General features: G+C 35.0%; 2 protein-coding genes across 4 annotated transcripts in view; one reads left to right on the forward strand and one right to left on the reverse strand.

Moving 5' to 3' along the window:
* The window catches only part of Spn (protein phosphatase 1 regulatory subunit spinophilin), a 181,879-nt gene that overhangs the window by 77,702 nt on the left and 78,399 nt on the right, over nt 1-25,778 (forward strand). For all 3 annotated transcript variants that reach the window (XM_089633340.1, XM_089633343.1, XM_089633342.1), the window contains exon 2: nt 4,175-4,248. The gene's annotated coding sequence lies outside the window, so the exon portion shown is untranslated. The remainder of the gene's footprint in view (nt 1-4,174; nt 4,249-25,778) is intronic.
* Nucleotides 12,180-22,726, reverse strand: LOC149422535 (thyroglobulin-like). Its single transcript, XM_089633849.1, has 8 exons — nt 22,692-22,726; nt 18,788-18,880; nt 17,529-17,646; nt 17,197-17,273; nt 16,267-16,452; nt 15,749-15,920; nt 15,405-15,487; nt 12,180-14,574 (listed from the first exon to the last, which is right to left on the reverse strand). Exons 3-8 carry the CDS (start codon nt 17,627-17,629, stop codon nt 14,390-14,392), a joined length of 804 nt encoding a protein of 267 aa, XP_089489975.1. The 5' UTR covers nt 17,630-17,646; nt 18,788-18,880; nt 22,692-22,726; the 3' UTR covers nt 12,180-14,389.

The raw sequence follows: 25,778 nt of genomic DNA on the forward strand, positions 1-25,778 counted from the left end.
AATCATAATTCAGTATATATTTACCCCGCAGCATAAAGAAAAATTAGAACATAAATACAGTACTAGATTCACGCGCAATGACGGGTTAATAGTTCCGAAATTTTATAATAAATACGGACAGAGAACGTTTGAATACAACATACCGAAGATATTTAATTTATTACCTGACACTATAAAGCAATGTAAATCTATGAATAAGGTTAAATATATGGTGAAAAATTGGCTATCGGAAAAAAAATATTTATTTTAATTATGTATGAAAAATTGTATAAAAAATTGTTAATTCTGTAGATATAAGATGTAAATTATAACTTTAAAAAATGTATTTGAAACTAAATTTAAGCACCTGTTGACAAGCCAATTCAATCGGCTTAGCAGGACTTGTTTGTTGATATTATGTATTAACTATTTATTCAATAAAAAAAAATAATAAAAAAATAAAAAAATAAAAAATTCATCCCGTTTGATTAGAAAGCCAACTTGCCATTCTTAAACTATTTCCAGAGTAGAGTAGATTTGCTTACAGATTATGTGCTTTAGAAGTGAATCAACGCAACCACGCAACGCGTCAAAGTTATGATTATGAATGACCCCGAACAAAATGACGCGAGTTCCCTATATGTACACCTGTCTGAACTATAAAAGGGCAAAATTTGTACAGCAAATACCAGTCTAAAACCATGACGGTAATGCAGTTACCTGACTTCTTTTTGTCGCCATTTTATTGACGGTATTTTGACCTATCAGTTTGATCTATGCCAAATTTTGTTCCACAAATACTCTTCTACGTGTTTTTATTCCATTGCATGAAAGCATTTGTTCTGATATCTGTCACCAAAAAGAAACTGTCCTGCACTTAAAGTTGAATGAAAAAACATTAGGCAATCGTTCCTTCCGCGATTAAAACGATCCACATTTTTTTGTTTTGTATTAATCCGGTCCATGACCTTTGCTTCTTTTCCGCTTTTGTCCGGAGACCATCCGACAAACGGACGTCGCGTGCCCGCCTTCATTAGGCCTCTCGTCCCTGCCTTCTTTTTCCTTTTAATTTCCCAAATTAATCGCCGAACAAAAGGGCCGGGATTTCGCTTTCCATTATTATTTAAAGATAGTATAATGAATATTTTAATTTTTCCAGTTCCGGCTTTATAATCCCGCAGATGTGGCATTGATGCGAAATTCACAAGATGGTGAATTGCTGTCTGTAAAATGTCTCATTGTTGAACTAACTCGTTAGTCATCGTCAGAAAGTTGCCTTTTTCTTTATCATTATCTGACACCTCACGAGATCCTCCCTAGGGTTCTATATAACCGTGACGCTGTGAGGCAAGTTAACGAAGAGGCTGTATTGGGGGATTGGTTAATGGGTGTGAGGTCCGATTTATATGCGGGAGGAAAGACGGATGTATCTATCTATTTCCACGTGCCTGTAATTTTGCACGAGTCTGAGAAATTACTAGTCCTCATGCAGCCAACATCAACTGTTAACGGATGTTCCCCTCGCGTTCGAAAAGATCTTCGTAGGTGCATCGGTGTGCAATTGAAATGGCCTCATTAAAATACTTGTACAACAAACCTAAATCTCGTTTACCCATTAGAGATGGCAAACGATCTTTTTACGCCGGTCTATCGCACACCTTTGACATTTAAATATTTCTTATCATTTTACAAAATTTTATGCATTTGTATTTTATTACTTAAAAATCCGATACAATAACTTAGAAAGCGGTATCACTTTATATTGTCAAAATTAACTGTGGTTCCAATTTCATTGTAGTGCTTATTAGCAGATAAAAATCTTTCTTCTCGGTCGGCTGCTCAAGAGTGACAATAGATAGCCCTTAGGAATGCTGCAGACCTTTGGAAGACCAGAGTACCTTATATACCAGAGTATTTTTTGGTGCATTATTAACTTGTATAAATACTAGTAGTTCTGTGAACAATAGTCCGAAAAAGAATTTTTTAAATTTTCTCTCTGAATAGTATAAAATAAAGTCGCTATCCGCATCTGTCTGTTTGTGCACTTAGGTCTTCTAAAATACGCAGCGGATTTTGATAGGGTTTTCACTATCGCTTAGGGAATTTCTTCCGGAAGCATTATATATTTATAAACAAATTGAGAAAAGCCGATGTTTATCTTAGAATTCTCAACCTCAAAACTTTACTCCAAATCATTGACAACTCCGAGCAACGCCGATACACGTATGTACTAAATCAAAACCAAAATTTCCTCTGAGATTATAACATTTGTACATTAGTAGGTACTTAAATATCTACCTACTTGATTAAAAACAACCGTTTATTATGTAATATTTTTTTAATATTTCAAATAAGGAATTATATAATTTGTCCAAAAAAATTATTTTTTAATGATAAAGTAATGTTTATAAGACCAAGGTTTTTATGCATAGCACAAAGGATAGCAAATTATTATAAATAAATAATCTTTAATGAACCACTAAAATTGCCACCGTCTTGAAAACCAAACGGAACATACAAAAAAATTACAGACAGACTTAATGCAAAACAGTCGAGTTGAAACAGGATTTTTTTATGCGTGGAGAAAACCTTCCATGTTTCTCGCTAAGATACGGTGTCGATGTCTTATAAACATGTGTTTATAATATAAAATATAGAAATTAATCATAATGACTAATGACTTTGTGTATATGTTTTTTATCAAAACATTTACTTTTATTCACTCGCATGCCTCCGTGGTCGAGGGGTAAGGCTCTCGACTAGCAAGCTGGAGTTCAGACGTGCGCAAGTAAATTTTATTAAAATAATTTGTGTTCTTTCAAAATTTACTGATTTAAAATAATATATAGTATATTTGCGGCCCATTCCAGAGTGAAAGATACTCTCTGTATCGCCTCTGTGTAAGATCACCATTCACAATTGAAACTTGCTTGAAATGGTTTGGCGGTGTTTGGTGACTAGATGTGAACAGCCAGGTACTTCCCCACCTTCTTTTCCCCATCTCCTTCCCCTCCCCACTACCTTTAGCCACACAACACACCCCAATTGGGGATGCCATAGTCTCACTGGCTCCGATCAGTTGGGACTCTTGTGCGGTGTCGCATAAAAAAAAGTTAAAAATACTTCATTAGCTCCGTCCTGGTTCCGTGCGTCGCAAGTGCTAACAAGTAAAATATTTTTATCGGTTATAAACTGCCTCGAACGGTGTTGGTAGGAGCGATGTGTGAGGAGTGTGGACAGGTCTATTAGAAATGATTGTCTCATTTATGGTTTCTTTTTATTTATTTATTTACGAACTGCCATTTACACGATAGCAATGAATATATAAATGAGATAAGCTCTTTTTAGAGGTGCTATATATTACACATAAATGACACGTTTACATTATTCTACCGAGATAAGCTCATTAAAGGGGTGTTATTTTTACACAAAATAGCGCCATAGAAATTAGCCATGCATAAGTTTTAATCCAACTAGAAGTTTTTAACCGGTTCAGTGCCAATCACTCCCATGGGCGGACCAATCATATGTTAATTTTAAGGTAACAAAAGTTCCTGGCAACGAATGTGTTAACGTTTGTGCAATAATCAAATTCCGAAGCTGTACAATATTACTATGCTAAACCAGTATTTGTGTTCTAGTTTGCGGTAAAACTGGCTTGTAATTTTGCAAAAGTTTGCTCGTACAAAACATATTATTTCTCTCTATTTGCCGACGTATATTTATACTTATACTATAGTCGAGAGGATGTAAAGGGATGAAACAAAGCAGAATAAACTCATTATGTTTGGCTAGCTTTCAATTCATTCATTTTGTAAAATTTATACACTTCTGTGGCAAGTTGGTATGCTTTGGGCCTTGTACCAAAGTATTTGATTAATATTCATAAATGGTATCTATTATTCAATGGATTTGTATGGTACAAGCTCTCGTTCTTTTACATGCGTCGTTTATGAAAAGATAGAAAGTTTACAACAGAGCTTTCAAGGGTATAATAATTTCATGTTGTTTTTTGTATTGTGTCCGGGATTCCGAGGCCGTCGGATTAGAGTCACATCTTTAGGGAATATCTTCGCTTTCGTTGTCGTTTATTTCGTTCTCCTTTCTCCCCGTAATGGATGTAAAACAAGGGGATGGGGGAGGGGGTGTTGTGAAAGTATAAAATAGTCTAATTGTGTCCTGTTTTGGCTTTCAGATGGCAGCGGGTGAGGCAGACGCGGGGCGGGAGACGCCGCCGCGCTGTGACGTCACACGACAGTCGCATTTCAGGTAAGATACCCACACCACCATACTTAACAGACGTACTTAACGTAGACTTACCCATGTTCAAATGCCCACATTCGCATACCCACTTTCAAATTCCCACACTTACGTAAAGGCATGGAAATCGCCTCACTTATCTTTGCAGTCGAGGGCGGTCGCGATTAAATATTTTGGATGCAAAAACATCTTTGGATTTTATATAATTAACCAGTTCCCCCTTTTGTCCGTCTGAAAATTAAGTGTCAAACTGTACCTACCGCTGATTGTTATCTCTCCCTCTTTCTCACGAGAAAGAGCGGTTACAACGGAGCTCAGAGTGACAGGACCATACCTAGTTTTACATGGTCAGGCTACTGAGAGCTCCGTTGTAACTTCTCTATAGGATTAATATCCGTATTGGTTTCTATTTACTACCAGGTTATGCATATATTTATATCCACTTTACATTCGAATACGCAGAACTGTATTCGCATGCCTATCTACATATCCACATTCGCATTTCACACATTCTACCCGCAATTCTAGCCATCCTAATACCATGCTAATTAATGTCCGGCAAGATAGAATCCACAACGCAATTGATAAGGGTCTCTTTGTCCCTGAGATAGCGTTGCTTTGATTGTTAGAGTGTTAACACTTGTTTTGGGAGATCACTTTCGTCTTTGTCGCATGTGTAATAGCACTGGACTTCCCTGTCTCTTTCGGTTCCTCAAATGAAAATAATTGTCTTTGTTTAAACCACTATTTAACTCAAAATCAGAGGCAGAGGGCGGATCGCCATACATCTCGGCCTTGGCACAAACTCCTTCAGTCACATTCCTACATCGTCCTATACATACCCTTCTGTTTTTCTGACTCTTGACATTACCCGACTCAAGTATTTGGTCCACTTGATCGTGCCATGTCTTCCTCGGTCATCTCAATTGTGCGGCTCGCTCATGAACGACTCATCGCTAATCTCTTGGGCCGGCCAGTAGACAATTTCAAAGATTTCTTTTCTTAACTTCAAAAATAACATGTAATAATTAACTTAACGTGAACTCTTAAAACTTTTTTTGCTTTGACTGAAGATTAAATCTTCTTTCCCAAGGACTTACTCAAACGAATCAACCGTGTTATCACTCAAGCCAAATCTCAATTGGATAATACCGAGATTTATTTCGTATTATATTAAATGCTGTGAATTTTTATAATGTCATCCAATTTCTGAGAAATGCGTGTGTGTACGTGAGAGTGCCACCAAAAGTTAATAGAATTCATTGTCATCGACAACGTACCTTTCTGCCGAGTGTCAGTTTGATCGGATGCCGGGAAATGGGTTAATTTCCATTGCCTAGATTCCATTTCATTCATTCATTTATTTGTTCATTTAATCTATAAAACACTATCGAAATTCTAATGTATGAATAGGTATGTTTAACACTATATTCTTGACCGGTAAAACGACCCAGTATCAAAATATAAAATATATATGAATTTGAAGACTGGAAAATTCCAAGTATCCCAAGAGGTCAACTCGACCCCGCGTCAATGTGTAAGAAAATATCACAGCTTCCCCTTATTCTTTTATATACCTTTTTTATGAAGTAAGCGGCAAACTCTGACATTTAAAGTTTTCCCCATTCACATCCGAAGAAATTATTCAGTATTAATGACATTTCCTATTGAAACAATATATTTTTCAAAAATTGAAACTGGAGACTTAAAGTGTGTATTCACGACCTCCGCACCAGTAAGCTCCTTGCCCTTGGTTCCACTGGTCCCAGATTTAATCCCGGCGTAGATATATTCTTTTGTTATTTGCATTTCTTACCTTCGTCTGATCCTTCTTCTCCCTCATTTCCGTCAGCCTCTCAACATTCGCTAAAAATTGGGGATGCCATAGTTCCGCTGAACACCATCAGAATATCTCCAAACTCTATTTTTTAAACGGTACTTATTTTGTACGTATTCAATTAACCTACTTGATACGTTCCTAAACCGTATACCCCATTCAACATGCGCAAGGAAATCAATCCATAATTGACATTAATAGTGCAGGCTTTTATTAACCAACCAAGGTTTATACATGTTTGACTAGATATGAGGGGGGTGCCCTGTAGAGTGTAGATACATACATACCCTGTAGATTCGCATCCCGCCCTGGTAGGCTTGCTGGCTCGACTAAAAGGTCAGAAGGCATTTCATCCCCGCCCTGTGTGATGCTGCGGGGGTAGGGATGTATTTGTGTATGTGCTATCCTAGGATGTGGGATCTATTAGGTCGGAGATAGGGTGGTTAGGCTAGTAACGCTGTATGTTATTACCATCGCCCCGTGACCCGTGAAAGTTTCAGGAATAATTATCGCAGATTCAGTTTCTCGTGCAGGTTCATGTTGTGATTAATCTGCATAGTTCAGTGTAGTAAGCGCTTGATTAATGGATGCATTGTTGTGATATTATACCGTGCGTATAAAATCCCTATCATGTGGCTATACTAAGAAGTAGTTTATGGGTATTATGTAGATGTGTACCAATGTATTACTGAAATAAGTAACCCAATAATATGGCAAACCAAAAAAAAAAATTTAGAAACTTTTTTAATGATCGTGTGTATTCAAATATTTGAAAACATGTGTTTGAGTTGTTGTCTTCAACACCGGTTAGTGGCCGAGTGGTCCAAAGCATCGGGTTCTCTCCCAGGCATCGTGGGTCCAATCTTCTGGTCACTAAGTCTTCCATCATTGCGTAAGCAACATTTTCTGCTTACAATGATGGTAGTAAGAGGAATAGTTAGAGTACTTGTAGCTTGGGTACGTGTACTTCCTTTAAAAAAAATAATTAAAACTCCTGTGTCGATCACCGACGGGGACCAATGGGGACCGACGATGTAGTTGGTCGATGGAAGCGATGAATACAAGATTTCATAATAAATCGATAATCCAGGGCAAGACGTAGTAATATAATGATGTCGCAACTCATGGCTTCGAAACTTACGTCACTGTGCGACTTCAGCTCCGTTGAGATTTTCCGGCCTGCAGGGCGCAGGGTGAATATTTCCCGGAAAGTGGCAAACTTCCGACAGAAGAAAGCATCAAAAGAAGACAAATTATATCAATATTTAATATCATCATGAAGCCGGAGTCTTTTAATCCCTCGGTTTCATCAAATATTTCCGCTAGATATTCACTTTCAAATAGATTCGCTGTTTTAAACTTCTCCCAACATGAAATATGTTACTGTTTTTGAAAGCAGATGAAAGACTCTTTCCGATTTTAATATTACAAACCGACACATTGTGCAATTAAAAATATTAAAATTTTGTACGCGAACATAGCTAAAGTTTTTAAAATTGTTTACCGGTGGTTTTTTTTGTAAACTTTATTTACCACTTTACACGAAGCTATAATCGCGTATAATTAGACAAACGCATTATTTTTTCTTGTATAAAAATGATTATTTTAAAAACTGTCAAACCTTGGCAGGCGGTTTTCTGTTTTATAAAATTACTAGCTGAAGTCTCCGGCGTTGCCCGGGCTTTACACAGTGCTTTTAAAAATCTAATATAGACAATGACCCTTCATCTGGTTTTAAAGGTCAAGTGTGCAAAATATCATCCATATCGGACTGTAGATTTGTATAAAAATCAAATGCACGCCATAAACACACAGATACTCTTCTTTATATAAATTGATTGATTTCAAATTATTCGGGAGCGTCTATGGTAAAACATTTAATTGAAAAGAGAAAGTTTTATGTTCTCTCTTTCTAAATTTCTTTACATAATATTAAATGTCTGATCATAATAGAAAAGGAGATACGAGTTTTATGAGGACGTGTCACTTGGTGACAGATACAGCACTATCTAGTACCTAAATTATCCGAGTGGTAAAATGTAAAACATAAGACAAGTCGATCAGTCTCCAGCAAGGGGCGAAGAAAAATCTTAGTTTTTGCTACCCCTCGACAATTCGTTTCATATTCGTCTCCCATTTTTTTTCCTATGCGTTGTCTAAACACCTTACTGATAAAAAGCGAGTTATCTCGAGTCTCTTCTTGACCTTTACAATTTTGGGATCAAGTTCGTAACCATATTTTATGTTCTTTGCCTTTTAGTGCCTTCCTAAGCACCGAATTTGCCCCGTTCTTTCCCGCGTGCCATCTTCAACGTGTATCTTTTCCTGAATTATGGGATTATGTAAATATTTAACTTTTCTTCTTTATCTTGTTCTTGGCTAAGTAGAAATCTTGAGAGATCATTACGGTTTTTAGTAACTTGTAAATACGCCGTGAAAATGTTGATTACAAAAATATTGTGTATTCGATTTTCGGCCTTGTTACGTATTTACTTTTATTTTAGTTGTTATTTTCTTACTTATTTGTGTTATTAGGGTCTTTTCCTTGAATGTTTTTTAAATATCTACATACACAATGAACAGTTAAAATAATAATAAAATATCTAAGTGCACAGCGAGATCAAAAGAGTTTGAAAAATACGCCACTTAAATATGTAAAAATGACATAAATTGACATCAGTTATACATAATATCAAAGTTTGAGATAAATTCGTTTCCCAGTGTATATTTTCAGCTGGGAATAAACCACGCGCTCTGTAGTGCTCTCCAAGTTATTGCTACAAAACAATACACATATTTCTGAATTGTATCGCAGATGTTCTTTTAAATTATCAAGGTACACCATAGGAATCATTGAAAAGAATTTCTCTGTAATATATGTTGTATTTGCTTTAAAAAAATACTAATTTGTTATCTTTCCAACGTTATCTTCGCAACAACTAATTTATACAATTCTACTCCGATAGATGGAGCTCAAGGCTTCATTATCAATTTGTCAATAAAAAATAATGGTTTTTCGTATGGCCTGCGAATACTTCGAATTTCGTCGTAGGTACCACCTCAACTTCCATTACAATATTATATTATATCCCTTCGTTCCGCTCGAGTTTACCGTTCTCGTACGTATGTGCGCTCACTGTCAAAAATCATCGCTCCATTCTCAGCAATAGAATAAGAATAATCGTGGTCAGCGAGTGGTGGGCAATGGGCAGCGGGCATAACGACCCGCTAAAAGAGCCGTTACTATTTGGACAGTATTATAGGCGGTGGGTTTTATTTTCAAGATGCCTCGTTATGGAATCGCTTTTGGTGGTAATATGACCCGCCATTATCATAATGCCCGTGAAATACGTACCACGTTAAGAGATGGTGAATTGTAGAGAGGGTACCACGTACGTCCCTAATACCTACGTTACCCACTATTATGGTGGTTGCGTTGAAATATGGCTAACTAGGTTAATCCCGCTGCTTTTAACCTAGTATATAGTATATTGTACTATCTTCTCTTGCGACACTCCATTCCGACGCATCTTAGACCTTAAACTCATCAACTGGATCCTCTCATCACTATGGACTCTTTGAAATGGAATTATTGGTATAGCTATAATGTGAATCTCAAGTTACTACATAATGTTTGTTTGTTTAACCACTAGGAAACAGATGAATTAAAACAACCTTCAAACTAGAATGCAATAATCTATTTTTATATTTTTTGGCGAAGAAGTGAAGCTCGGAGTATTCAATCATAGTTCCATGGCGTGGAGTCATTTGTATGCCGAAAACGATGGCTTCGCGTCAACTGAACGCTCCCGTAATTTAAAGTTAGTGGCGATTTCTTTAGTGTTTAAAATTGCGTACCATTCAAGGACTTCTGTTCCACTTTCCGTCTCCACTCATGTATTATATTTAGATCAGACATGAAGCAAACAAATAGGTTTCGCTTTTTTACCTCCAACTGACCTTCAACTCCCCCGACGCACTAATTAAAACTACCGAATCCGGTATACGTGCACCGCTTACCTAGTTCTAATAGTGGAATAATAATAAATAAAGTTTTCACGATATACGTATTATTAGTACGCAGTAGCGCATCGAATGGTAGCTCTATGCCTCCAGTTAAGTTTTGCCTCTAGCATTTGCACTAATTTTAAATAAAATGTTATCATTTTGCTGAATTGTAACTAGTAGTTTTTCTCGTAAGTTAGATATACATATATATAAATAATAAATAAGTCATACAGGAATAAAACGTGCCCATTGCTGGAAAAACTAGACAAAATGTGTTTATTGCATACGAAACAGGGCCAAAACATTTGTATCTCCGGGGTTATCTCAAACTCTGGATTCAACAAAACACTTTCGACTTTATTGTGATAGATTTACAATGGGTTCCGATATCTTAATTAGCAGGTCGTTGGAATAATCTGGACCCCGACCTTGAAGTCGCCACCGTATTCGTCGTTCTATTTTTCTCAACAGCTTACGCCATCAATGGCTAACCTAATGCCTAACGCCATATATTAATATCAAGGTTATTACTATTTTAAGAAAAGAAAAAACGTAAAAATCCACTGAGGAAATAAATCTATAAAAGTGTGCTACACTCTTATATCCATAAAGGGTCCATGTCATCTTCGGGTATGCTGTGTGGAGGGTCTTTTTAATTAAAGGAAGGAGAGAAGTTCTAGGAAGGAAAAATGAGGGTTAGGTAGGAAATATTTCCTGTCGTATATTTTGAAGCGTCATTCAACCTTTAATTCATTTTAATTTCTCAATTATACAATAATTATTATTTTGCTAACGGATAGAACACGGAGAAAACTCAGAAAGAAATATTGTTGATTTATTCAAAAGCTGGTCAAATTATTCGTTTTCCTGTTAAAAACTGGATTAGAGGCCTATAACGAATGATTTGACAAATTTCATCTAACTATCAACAAAGCACGATTATGTTATGAGGAATTCGGAACACGCGTTCTTCAAAATAATAATATTTTCCCATCTCGTCCATTATATTTATTCGGACAAGGGCACCTGCTTGAACATGTGTTCAGATATATTCTGAATTACTAATATTATATCAGGATATGGTCATGCAGTAATTTTTTTAACAGTATCTTGATTTACAAAAAGCGTACTCATTTTTCTCCGTATAACAGATAGTAAGAGGTCGTACATACGTCGTCGACGATTTTTTTTTCTTCTCAGACGTCTTTTATAAAAACGAAAATGACAGAAGATACTAGAAAGATGACGTCACGTCCAACCTCTCCCTGGGATTACTAAACAATGAATTTGGGCTCATTTATCTATATCGGAGTCCAATCTTCCTGTTTTTATAACATCGGGTGGTTGTGTTTGCGGTGGGCTCATGGCCTCGTGGGACGCGGAATGACCAGAGTTTCCACTTTTCAACTTCTAAACAAGCTGCATTATGGAAAATTGATGAAAGTTGGAACGTAACATCGCGATTATCTTCGCCGTGGGAGCTATTTTATTTCCGTTGTATGCTCAAAATTTAAATTGGTTTCTAATATTACATACTCGTGTTTACGTAATGGACCAATAAAAAATAGCGAAGGTTAAATCAGGTTTTTTTTACAGTTTGTTGTTAAAAATTGTCTTGAAAATTGATAATGCACAAAAGAATATTTTGGGTTTTCTTTTATATATTCAATAATACAAAAAAATAATATAAAAAAATGCAGTTCTACAAATAAAACTTTATAATAATTAACTACCAACTTAATTTAATCTAACCAAATATTATGTTATTTTTACTATATAATTAACTTTTTTTTAAATAAAACAATAACTTTTTATAACCACTATTTATTTTTATACTTCTTCGGAGCAGTACCTAAAATCTACCAGTAACGTGTGTTAATGTGTTAAGTAGGTATGTTTTTAAATATTTACTGGAGTACTTTGTGTTTTAGTAAAACCTTTCAAGCCACATTCAATGTTACTTTTCAGTGATTTCACATAAATAGTATTCAAAGTATAACACGGTAAAATAATTTTTGCTTTAATACTAAAAACTATATTTATGGGTATATTTTTTGGTTAAAAACTATAGATAACATTATTCAACCCTCAAATCTCTCATAATTGTAAATAGAATGGCAATATTTTACATCAAAATTATGAAATACATACATATATTACAAATATTCGTTTGTAAAATTTTCATTTTGTGGCTTGAAGGGTTTTACCAAACCACAGTCGATTATTGAATATCATAAACTACTAATAATTATATGTAAACCTACCCAAAATTTTATTAATAATAATAACTACTGTTCCACTTAAAAGTTGATTAATTATTTATCTCCAAAATATAAAGTACGATGCGACAAGATTCATTATTGTCAAAACCTAGAACAGACTGACGACAAGATACGACGGTGGCAGTTTATATTACACGGCTGGCGTATCGTGATTTATACGTGTATCGCATTAGACATTGATGAAGCGCGCTGGCTGCGTGCTTAATTATTACGGCGGGGTAGGGCGGATAAGTCTAGCGCCTCGGATCGTGGGAGCTCTGAAGGAGTATGGCCATAGTTTCGAGGGGTATAGTCGTAGTATGACCAAATATTAGATGACTTTGACCGGAGTTTGGCGGAGTATCTAGCAGGAGTGTGGAGGAATACAGCTGGAGTTCGGAGGAGTATGAAGGATTATAGTCGGAGTCTGGCCAGAAGTTATATGGGGAGTATAGCCGGAGTTTGGAGAAATATGGAGAAGTTTAGAGGAATCGAGGAGTATAACCAGAGTTTATAGGAGTGTGGAGTATTACTGGAGCTTGAGGAATACGGAGGAGTGTAGATGGAGTTTACAGGATTATAGCTGGAGTAAGACCAGCGTTTGAAGGAATATGGAGGAATTTCGAGGTATATGAAGGAGTATATATAGTCGGAGTTTGAAGGATTATGGAGAAGTATAGACGGAGTTTAAACAAATATGGAATCTGGATGGTATTGAGTTAGGCCGGAATTTGGAGGAATAAGGCCGGAGTTAGGAGGACTATGGCCGGAGTATGGTATTCGGCCGGAATTTGGGATTATTAATCCCCATATATCCCCCTCATACGTTTTCGTTACGATTACAGCGAGAACTCTGTTTTAGCGATTTGTTACGGTTAGTCAAATTACCACACGAGGGTACTTAACTCGCTCGCTCAAGAAGGCTTACTGTTTTTTATTTATATGGCGGCTAAACATGTACCAAAATTATGCTTTTAAAAATATTACACAATATAAATATGCAGGGTGTTAAGGGACGTACTTCATTTACATTAACCAGTGATTCCTGACATTATTTGAAGTTGAACTTTTTTGATGTTTTTTTTTCAAAACCTAACAAATAAACTTCCACATGTCATCACTGGCCACTAAGCCTAGTAACCGACCCACCCCTTACCCCGATCCTAACTGTACAATACCTTCTGATTTAAAAAAAAATGTGTTGAGTTGAAAACAAAAAATAAACACCAAAAATGACCAGATTCCAAAACTTCGGCAAAAATTTTGACTCCAAATAATGTCAGGAATCACTGGTTAAAGTAAGTCAAGTACGTCACTTAACATCCTTATATTATAATATAACCCAAATAAATCATATATATTTACTAACATTGGGTTTGGAACCCACGACCTCTGGGCCAAGGAACTCACTTCTTAAGATTTTCAAAAACAATAATATTATAATACCTGAATTGAAACTATTTGTATGGCTTTAGAGCAGTGTATCTCCATTTTAATCAAATTAACGGTGAAGGGAGGTTCTCCGATGTTTTAATAACAGGCACGTTTCTGACTAATTGACGAAGGAAGTATCGCCTGCTGGACGCTTGATTTATATGATTTATTATAATATTATCTTTGTGTAGAGTGTAGAGGATACATAATAATATAGCATAAGCATTAATTTGCAATCAATGCACGTATGCACGTGTTTATCCGTTCGACAATAATAATTGAATGAGATACATAAACTACTATGAACAGTTTTCTAGCTAATGAAACTATTTTATAGAGATTGACTGTATACGGTTTTTATTTTATTTTGTTATCAACATTTCAAATACTTTATAGGTAGTTACAATTTAATTTTATACTTAAAATTATAAACGCAGGCTTATTGTAGTAGAGCGATTAATATTTGTTTTATATTTTAACTTTTTGGACACATTTTAATAAAACCATGTCTTAAACGAAATGTACACCTACCTACCTACCTACTTTTAAAGAAATCAATTTGATAGGAAACAGGGTGTTCATTTCCCAGTTGGCAATTTTGTCAGCAAGTCTACCAGGCTCCGCAGTCCAATTTCTCTCCCAGGGGTTTGAGGTCGGTGATGGCAAAGCCGTCGCTATCGACGCAGTACAGCCGCCCGTCGAGCTGCTGCACGGCCAGGTAGTTGCCGTTGCCTTTGCACGTCTGAGACATGATCATGCCCACCTCCTCGAAGTACTTCATGTCCCGGGCGCAGTCTGGAAAAAATATTCATGCATTTAGAAACACACAAGTATAGCCAGTGATGTCTTCAGTCACTTACTTATTGTGAATTTATTCGGAATCGCGGTTAGAATCGGGATTGCATGTGTTGATTGGATGAATTAAAAGGATGTAGCGGCCTAGTAAATATGTATTAGAACGCGTTACTGATAAATTCACAGGAATGGGCGACATGGCCACACTCGCCGTTGACATCATAAGGATTTCTTTATAATATTAATACAACGGATGCTACGTCTTCGGTAATTTCAAATTTCTTTTTGATTCTTACATTAGAGAACTATTAATAAATTATGAATTTTCTGGCTGTTGTCATGCGTTTACGCACATTTGCTTGCAGTCTACATAGAGAAAAATGAGTACTTTTTTATCAAGATACCGTTAAAAATGTGACTGCATGATCATTTCCTAGTAAAATATTAATCATTCAGAGTATATCTGAACACGTTTTCACGAAGGTGGTCTTGTCCAGATAAATATATTGGACGAGATGCGAAAACATCATTTGTAAGAACACTTGTTCCGTCTTCCTCAAACATATTCATGCTTTACTGAAAGTTTGTTATGAAATTTATAAAATTATTCGTTACAGGCCTCCAATTTCGTTTTTAACAGGAAAACGAATAATTCGACCAGATATTTAATACATGAACAATATTTCATATCGGTAAGTTTTCTCCGTGTAGCCAGCCTACAGGACGTATAACGAAAGAAAACCTTAGATGCTAGCGAATTTCAGAAGACGACGAAAATATGTACATAAATATAAATGCGCGTGTAAAATTATTGGTCAGTTGGTACTTACTGCAATCTACCAAATCAAGATTTGCTCCAGCTTCCGATGAATAAGGTCCTATGCGACCACCATCTCTCCATGAACAGTATGCTCTAAAATAAAGATTTGTTTAACATTATATTATTCATAAAACCCCTAAGCATATGTGTCCAATACTGCCAACTAGGTATACAATACCTATCCAAACAAGTTTTCAGCATTCACATTATGCAATAGATTAATTTTAATTGCCTTTATTTTTTTCTAAAACGATAATTATTCAATGATCGTTATCGTTCAAAGTAAGAATCGTTGCATCACTACATAACACTAATATATATAACATACATAATGTTGCATGAAGAAGTACTCACATGCCGTTTTCAATCTGATAGACACCGTACGTCCCATCATAGTCACAGTTGGGGGATGCCATCGTGATCTGAACTATACCGTGGAGAGCCAGCTTGTTCTTCATCACGGCTATGGCATAAGACTTGCTCTCGCACTTCCGGAGATACTGCGAGCCATACTTTTCCTCGTCATCTGAATCAATCATGTTTGTTCAACATACCTAATCAGTACCTACATACGAGTACAGAGATAGTGTTTAAGTCGAGCAAATATAGACCTACCAACATTAATAATTGTATTATAAGGCAATTCAAAGTTGAAAAGATTACTACTGTCCAGTATTTGTTATAGAAATCTGGTAATAGGTCCATAACATCAAATTATTTCAGAGTCAAAGCTAAATAACAATGGTGACATATTATTTTGTATTTCATAATTTCTAGAAGACTCTCTTAAGTGGACCAACGCGCTTCCATACAATTCCGGTTTGGCTCCTTCGGGAAAAGATCCTAGAGCAGTCATTGGATCCATAACTTACAGCAGGGCAGCTGTGACACCAGTTCCTCGGAAAGCACCATCGAGTCGGTCTTCCCAGTCTTGGGCTCGGCGCACCAGCACAGACCGCTGTCGCACTGCAGCGGCTCGTAGTTCCCGTTTGATGCGCAGTGCAGCGACACGTCTGTTCTGCCGAGGGCCTCCAGGTCAGCCCTTCGTCGACTGCAAGCTTTAGCGGGATTATTAAATAAATGCACAATTTTAACAGTGAACACAAGTTGCCTTTATTTTGGGCACAATCAATTTGCAAGTATGGCACGTAGGAGTTCAAAAATAGTTAAACAGTGTAATAAACTTTAACAGGCACTTTAGAGGTTCAATAAGGAACAGGTTACACCTTTTTAGTTCGTCCCAAAGGTTTACAAAGCGGGTCAGGCCTGCCAGAGGTGGCCGAAGTTTGGTAACTTCTTCACCACAACGGTTTCAACGTGTATATTCTCTCTTTCTGGGTTAGCTGAACTACGAAGCAGACGATTTACAAAGCGTCTCTTTGATTACACCTGCCAGAGGTTCACTGAAGTAGCGCGTTTGGCATCAAAGTAACTTGGTCTCTAGTACTGAAACATGGCCCATTATAGGTTATCACGGCTGCGTCATCCCTTCCAGGGATCACATTATGTTAGCCATAGTGGCGGGGTGAAAAAACTAGCCAATAGCATCCCACTAATTAGTAATTAGAAAATATCCGAGATCGAAGAACTAATCAATATACGCTCGGAAATTTGCATAATAATTAAATGGTTTGTTATAAAAAATTGTTCATATTACAATACGCAAAGAAAGGCACACCGATATTGGTCACCCGAACACCGTTGTTGAATATTTCATTTTCTTTACCGTAAAATGTAGATACATGAGGTATCCGATCTTATCGACGTTTTTAATAATAGTTATTTTTTAAGTAAATACTTACCGCATGTCATATTCTGGGAGTCTTTGGCCCAATCCATGCCGAATATCCTCTTCCCCAGTACGTTTGAGCAAAAGCATCTAAAATATACATTATTTGTTAATTATATCGATTTTATTTTTTTACGTACAGGTACGACCCCCCCCCCCCCCTCCGACCCTACCTGTCCAATGCTGAAGGCACAGGACAAAGCGAGTATCACTTGATGCGTTAATTTGTAACCAGTGGTGACGTTTGATAGAAAGTTTATAAAAATATAAATTATATCCATTTAAAGTATTTTAGTAATACACTTCATGGAGTATATACGAAATTATAACATAACGCATATTTACCTGCCCACAAGTTTGTCTCCCTTGCATTGTACTGGACTGAAACTTCCATCGGAATCACAGCTGGGCGGGTAAATCGGCTTTTTATCGGCAGGAAGGTGCATCGGGTAAACGCAGGTAGCTGTGAATTGTACGTTTTGATATTAGATGTATTTTTATTTATTTGGATATTATGATTTTAAATATTATCCTGACTGATATTTTGCAATCCGCCCTGATGATGAAAACTGCAAGGGGTTGTCTGAAACGTTGGCCTAAGAAGCTATTTTTTATTGACACATGAAAAAATACAAAATCTGATATAAAATTGAAAGGGTTAAGAATTGGACCACCACATATCCGGTCATTTTAATTGCAAATAAACTTAAGCTAGCTTAACCATCTACTAAGTTGTAAGAAACTTTAAACTTGAAAAATTTTGGTAAAATGAAATTAAACTAAAAAGACTTTAAAGATAAATTTTTTTTGAATATTGGAGAGTCACAAATAAGTCATACCTTGCTGGAATGAGCATAAACTGCAGAATTTTTTTTAGTTGTGGTTTACTTTCTGTGGTATATTTTTTTTGTGCCAGCTTCTTTCAAATACAGAGTTTTATTTTAAAAAAAAATAATTATACCACAAAACTTCATTTACTATTCTAATACGGATACTGAGTTCATAAAAATAATTTATCTAGATAGATTAACCATGTAACAACTTAATTAGAAATAAATCCAAAAAACCAAACATTTTTTAAGATTTTTTTTAATAGGCATACTGGGTATTAAAAATATATATATGGATCCATATAATAATATTGAAACTGTAAAGAAACATTTGGGGTCGGGTTGGGAATAGTTGTATTTTAAAAAAATAATGATACAAAAAACTAGAATTACTATTCTAATACGGAAACTGAGGTCATAAAAATAATTTATTTAGATAAATACACAATTTAACAACATAATTATTTTTAAAAATCTACAAAACGAAATACTTTTTATGATTTTTTTTAAAATTGCATACTGGATATTTAAAAAAATATATATCCATATAATAATATTGAAACTGTAAAGAAACATTTGGGTTCATTTTGATTGCAAATGATCTCCTCTTTCATCCCACTTCGTTTGTTCCGTAGCTTACAGGGACACCCTTTATTGTGTATAGTGAGTAGATACTTGTTTGTTTTTATTTTGGGATTATTGATGATGATAATTGTTTATATTATTGTGAATCCATACATTTTAAAAGTGAAGAAAAGTAAATAAATAATTTACTATTATCGATGGCGCACGCCGGCGTAGTTTCAGTTGGAACACACTTGAGCCCGGGAGCGCAGGGCCAGTTTGCAGTACAATCATTTCCAAGTCCTAGAACATAACAATTACTTACGTTTAGCATTATAATACATAATACCATAATACGGGCATGAGCCTAGTATGGTGGTTGTAGACAACAAAATAATTGTAATCATTTAAATTTTTATGAATAAAGAAACACAAAAAATAGACATTTTGAAATCTACTCTGACATAATACAGATTCCGCGGAAAATATTTTAGCATTACATTTAGTTCCAAATATCTTCGCTGTTTTTTACGGATTTCAAAATAAAATACTGTTCTTGAATTCAGATGAAAGATCCTTTCAGATTTAGTATTACAAATGGACATAATCAATCATAAATATTAAAATTTGAAAAGAAAACAAAGATAAAATATTAAAATCGCTTGCTGGTGGTTTTTATCGTGTAAACTGTAATTACTGCTGTACACAAAACGAAAAAAAACATTTAATTGGGCAAAGTTATTGTCACTTCACTTTTTTGGTTTTAATAAAAAAATATATTAAAAAATTTGCAATCCTTCAACAATAAATTATTTTTCCAATGCTAAATGTTGATTTGTAGAATTATTTAAAAAATTTCAGGGTCGTTTATAGTAAATTTTTTAATGCGAACTGAAAGCATAGCATTTTCTCTTTCTTAACTTTTTAAATCATATTTCTCACCGTGATATAAAATCAGATAGTTTTTTACATTAACCCCACACAGGGGACCCTGAGGAAAATTATTTCCCGCGGGACCTTTATCATATTTTGGGATGCTGTGTGGAGGTTGGGTAGGAATCTATGGATCAGTGTGTCCAGGAGTGACATAAATATGAATACATCCCTCCCACTGTGGCGCAAGGCGATGGGTCGAGAGACCAGTTGAAGAGATCAAAGGGTCTCCCCAAACCAGCCTCTCCCGATCTGGCGGGCAGGCGCATCCTGAAAACACCTCACCCCATGAACCGGGGCACCCCTGCTAAATCACCAAACGTAGTGAATCACTTGGTCTGACCTATAGCAGAGGTAGATAACTTTTATGAGACTGTGTCGGGCTGGAGGATATGTCTCCCAAAGAGATTACGGATTTTTGTTGTCTGTGAAGAATATCTCCCAAAATTACCAAGGGTTTAACAAATCGTAAATAACTCCTTTTTTCCACCAATATGTTTACTATAATTTAATAATAATATTTGAATAGCGCCATTTTTGTGCAAAATCACCTCAAGGGCGCTATTCAAATGAGACTGTTTCAGTCTGGGAGATATATCTCCCAAAAAGACTAATGTCTTCTGTTGGCTGTGAAGAATATCTCCCAAAATTACCCAAGGGGTTAACAAATGGAAAATAACTCCCTATTTGTTGCTAATTTATTTACTATAATGTAACTCCTCTAACACCTAATTAATATTGGTTTACATACTAAAAAAATAGAAATGGCTGGTGGTTGACGGCCACAATTTAATGATCACCGATAATGATTTCTGAGCACCCATTTATTTTTTATCTAACCGGATATGGTGAATTGATAACCATACAAATTGCTATCAAATAAATTCTTAATGTCGGTACTGACATAAATGCTGCATTGAAAAAAATTGATTTCATATCGAGTATGACTGATGATTAGGTACTAGAAAAGTATTTGTCAATGGTTACCATATCTTATATTTCATTCAAAAAGAGAATAAAGCAGGATTTCTTAGTTCTGAGATAGTGATTTCCGATAAATTGATAATAATCTGAATTGATAGAATCTAAATAAATTAAGATTAGGTACAGGAGATAAAGTTACTAGTCATATTTCTGTATACTTCTTATAAAAGCTAAAATAGTGAAAAATTCAAGTAAACCATGGCATAAGTAATCATGTAATCAAACTAACTTTTAATAAAATCAAATTAATCTATTGAATAATATGGCTCAGCAATAAAAGCAATTAATATTCTATAATTTAAAATGGACACATAACGACGGTCAAAGTGCCTGCGTCGGAGCAGGGACGAGAAAAGTACAGGATAGGGACTAACCAACCCCTCAATGGGGAGGTTGGCGCGACAGAAAACAATAGTCCGTCAAGATGAACTGTCAAAATCCTTACAAATAAAAACACAGTATTGTTTAACAACCAGATTGTTGCCAAAGTCCGCGATCTCTGTCCTAATACGTCCCTAATCCTGGGGGTAGGGCGGTTTAAAAATCTGTCAGCTACTAATACTGCGGTATTACAGCCGGTATACGCAGTAGGCGTGCGCATGATGTGTAACGTTTTAAACAAATATGTTGTTATCCCTTCGTATTATCTATTATTTGTAAGACGGTCATCGTATAAGTTGTGTACTGTTATAATACATGGACGATTTTTTTAAGAAATAATTATAAGCAATAATTAGTCGCTTGAAATATCAATACAAATTGAAAATATCTCCCGAGTAAAAATAAATGCAGCTAACGGGAATTGAACCCGTGCCTTCTGATGTCCGGTCAGGTGCTCTGAAACCACTGAGCTATGTCGGCTTATAAATCTATAATACAGTCGCGAAATACGACAAACGCCCGCCCAACGTTTGTACACGGTACTGCGACCCGTTCTTGAGTTCAACGACTCGCCTGTGGAACGATTTGCCTGTCTCTGTGTTTCCTCCCTCCTACAACATGGGTCTATTCAAGATCCATTTTCACACTTTATAATTTTACTCAGGTCCTCCTGTGTGGAGTTAATGTAAAAACAAGGAAAAAGACACACATATTTTTATTTATATTTATTTTTTAGCAAACCTACCGCTATGATTCATCTAGCTGCCATTTTCTTAGCTAGCTCAGTAGACGTGTAACTCGCAAGGGAAGAATCGTCTGGGCTGAGTGCAGTTAGGAAATTCCTCTGATTTATAGCAATTATTGATTTGGGTCGTTTTCTTTAATTAATAAAACCCTTTACATAAAGACCCAAAGAACCCAGATGAAAAAAAGAAAATTAAAATTACACAAGGTGTAACAGGATGTGCCTGACAGACTTTAAACCAACGATTCCAAAGCTTAGTTGAAGTAAAATGTTTAATGCCATTTCTTTAGTTGTTTTACATAACTGACATAAAAACAAAAAAAATATTTTTCAATTTTTTTTTACTTTTCACTCACTTCCACGATATAAATTTTCCTTACAACATTTTCTTCGTTCATCACAAACGTAACATTTTACCACATAAGTATTTGATTAATTTCGTCCTCTTTGGAGTTCTCAACTTCCACAACCATTACTTCCATGTCATATATTATATTCCCCTTACACCTCTTTCTTCGTTCATTACTTAAGCCTCATTTTACCACAAATAATATAATGAATTGATTAATGTCTTCCGTTCTACCGTTCACTAACTTATAACTAACACATTGTGTTAAAAAACTACATTATAAATACATTAAAATAAAATTATAATAAAAATTAAAATAAAACTACATTTTTTCAACTACATTTAATCGACTACGTATTCATTCAAGTCTTCCACGATCGTCCCCGGCTTCTTCTACCATTTAAACGTCGTAAACACTTCTGACACTAATAAGAACAAACTTGAACTAATAAGAACAAACTGAAATTTTCAGCGAAATCGGTCTAGTAGTTTTGCGTCTATAAGAGACAAACAAAGAAACATTATTACAAACTAATAACATTATTAAGTGTGTTTATAACATAGTACAAAAAGTATATTACAGACGAATCGCTAATATTATTTTTTCGAACCGATTTTTTTTTCTTTGTATGCATTTATGAATGAGTAATTGTCGTAGAAATATACAAGTGATGGTTGTTTTAGTTTTAAAATATTCAAAAAATATATTTTTAATTACCTACCGCTATATTCTTTGCACCCCGGACAGCATCCGAAAACAGACGTATTGGCCGTAAGGTATTGGCCTGCGGCGCATTGACTCTGGTCGTAATCAGTGATGCAGTCTTCTGTCAGCGAACACTCCGCAGTCACCAGGGAGGGTAAAATTAACGTAAACACAATGGCTGTGACCACCATCCTCGGATAAAAATAAGAACATTGCATTTCAAAGCTGTGTCTTGAAATGCAATTCTGTAATTTATTTTCTAATATGTGTTATCTGAACTAAGTGAAATAACAAACTGAAGAGATTTATGCTGATAATTTCCATCAACTGGCTAGAATCTGGCATCGGCTAAAGGGTTCATTCAAAAAATGTTTACAGGAAATTGGCAAATAAGTTCTTATCTACTTGATTCGATAAGATAGTCAAAATTTCTGACGTTATGTATTGACGTTATTAAGTGTGGTTAAACTATGTACAACGGTATTCCAAAAGTGGAGATATCCGAAAAAAAAAACCCTTAAGACTCCGTGTAGAAACGGGCGGTCCCTTTGATCTTCCTATTTTAACAAAAAGATTGCAATCTTTGGAGCACTTGCGACAAATAAATTGAATTGATCGTATTTTTTGTGCTTTTTCTGTAGCTTCAATTTTGAGGAAATTTATTGGCTTAGATTTAACGACTCTTCCGAAATAACGGGAACAGTATTGACAGGAGTATATGTTCGGTAAATACTCACTACATTCATTGTCATGCTCACCAAATAAATCTAATTTTACAAAAAGCATGTACCATAACGATGGGCGTAAAAGTATTTTTTGCGATCGTTCAATCATTTTCCGTTTTTTTTTTCAAGATTTCCAAAGCGAATGCAATATTTAGATTAAACCTTTAAAGGTCTTCTGCCAATGGCAGCTCCAACTAGTTAGTATTTTAATGCCCGATGCATTTTTACTGTATTCACGCATAAATCTGATATTTTTTAATGTTTATATTTTAGTTTGTAAAATGAAAATTATCAAAATACTAACTAGTAGTACAAGTCAAAAACAAAATTTAGTAAATAACCTAGAAAAGAGTTATTTATTGGTTCTTATTATTTTATTTCATTTTGTGTTCGATTGATTTCGATTTTTTATTATTATTTTATTCTTCAATAAGATCATGCCTCGATGCGAGGAATTTTCAAGAAAGTAATTTCAATGCACTATTGATATAAAAACATATTGGTGAATTTAGACATCTTATTTTGGCCATACGAGCAGAACTGAGTTCCAACCCCGCAGATTCAATCAGTTATCTTGAAGGCAAATGTAAGAAAAGGCGTGTTGATGAAAATAGTCATTTGGTGGCAATAGAAGTTTATAAAACTATTTTAGTAGAAATGCAACATAGGTTTAAATATGGCAATCAACTTATTTTATGAAATTTATTTTCAAATCTTAAACGTATTAAAACATTTTTGAAAAATACAATGAGTCACGATAGACTATGCTCACTTGCAATTTTTGGCATCGAAAAAAAAAATATTTCGAAAATAGATAATTTCTACAGCCATGTTATTGACCATTTCGCAGAAGCCAAAAAAAGGAGGATCAATTTAACCGTTTGGGTGCCAATCGTCGATTTTTGTCGATTCGTGTTTTAACGAAGATTGCCGATCGTCGATTTCCGTCGATTGCGTCAGTCGTGTTCTGATTCACGCGTACACGCGTAAAATTCTCATTTTTTCGAAACGCCTGGACTTCGGGATCCTCCTCCGCATGATTCTAAACCAATATTCTTTAATAAAACACCGAAAAAATCATCGAAATCCTTGAAAATTCAAAGAATTTATGGGGTTTTAAAAAAATATATAGTTTCATAAAAAATAACGTTTTTTTGGTGGCATTTTACAAGCAACTGTATGATTTTTTTTGGCACTCAAACGGTTAACGTACAATAAAGTGTTATTATTATTTTTGTATTAGAATCCAGATGTTCGGTACAATCCTATACCTACCTATCTAACGCTTTTATCTACATAGATTTTTTTAATTATAGGGGAACTCTGCAATCGATGTTAAAACAATAATTAATAAAGTAACATGTGTTAATAATTAGTGATAAGACAAATAAAGTTTAATAAAACAATATTATGCTACCGGCTTCAGAATAGGTGAGCACCAACAAATTACTTACATATATTAGCGTTTTTATAATATTCCCCTCGGATTACCTACCAATATTACCTCTTATTCGTTTTTTTACGATTTACCTTCCACTTCCGGAACCCCAGAGCCGCCTCTGGAGTCAATACTCATATATCTCACCTAAAATATTCAACTTACTAAAAATGAATAAAATAAAATTACATGAAAAGATCAAGATCAATTACTCACTTTACAACCAGTGTCGAAAAATGGATATCTGAAAAGGGGCAAAATTTATTTAGCGAACATGTGAATCTATACCTATACTATAGGAATCACTGGTTAATATGTTATGTCCTTTAACACACTGTATTTTTTTAACCTCCTAATTGAGAATAATATTTTACAGAAAATAAATTTCCTCACAAATATATATATATATATTTTAACACTGATTTATCTATACAGTAATATACCACACAAATAAATTAGTTTTAGGTAAAGTGTATTTATTATTGTCATCATTTTTTTCATTTTATATTTCTTTAGTGAGTTTGTTAAAAAATCTAATGGCTGACTGTCGTTGTGCCGTTGTTGTATTAAGATTAGGGATTATTATCTGTCCCTTGATTCTCGGTCTGCTTCTCCGTTTATCTTTGTGGATTTGAAGTAATGCTTTTTTTAGACTCTATCTAATTTATTTATAATTATTTATAAAACTTTAAATTCTTGGAATAATTCACGAGTCCGATAATCTGACGGTTTTTTTCGAATTATTTTAATGAATCTTTGGACTACTTCCAGTGGGGCGCTAAGTTAGTTTTGTATGTTCCTCCCAGCGTATTATTCCGTATTGGAGAATTGATTCGGCTAGTTCATAGTAAAACTACTATAGCATTGGTTTTTGAAGAATATTTCTCAGTTTGAGGGAAATGTAGTACAGTTTACTTATTCTTTTAATAGTTAATCCAAT

The sequence above is a fragment of the Hesperophylax consimilis genome, chromosome 7 (genome assembly GCF_061612785.1).
Source record: "Hesperophylax consimilis isolate HC1 chromosome 7, BYU_Hcon_1.0, whole genome shotgun sequence".
Lineage (NCBI taxonomy): Eukaryota > Metazoa > Arthropoda > Insecta > Trichoptera > Limnephilidae > Hesperophylax > Hesperophylax consimilis.

Coding starts and splice junctions, on each gene's coding strand:
- LOC149422535 (XM_089633849.1), bottom strand. CDS start 17,629: ATGCACCTTCCTGCCGATAAAAAGCCGATTTACCCGCCCAGCTGTGAT. Junction 15,488..15,748: donor TATCAGATTGAAAACGGCAT/GTGAGTACTTCT, acceptor TCTTTATTTTAG/AGCATACTGTTCATGGAGAG. Junction 14,575..15,404: donor TCTTGATTTGGTAGATTGCA/GTAAGTACCAAC, acceptor TATTTTTTCCAG/ACTGCGCCCGGGACATGAAG.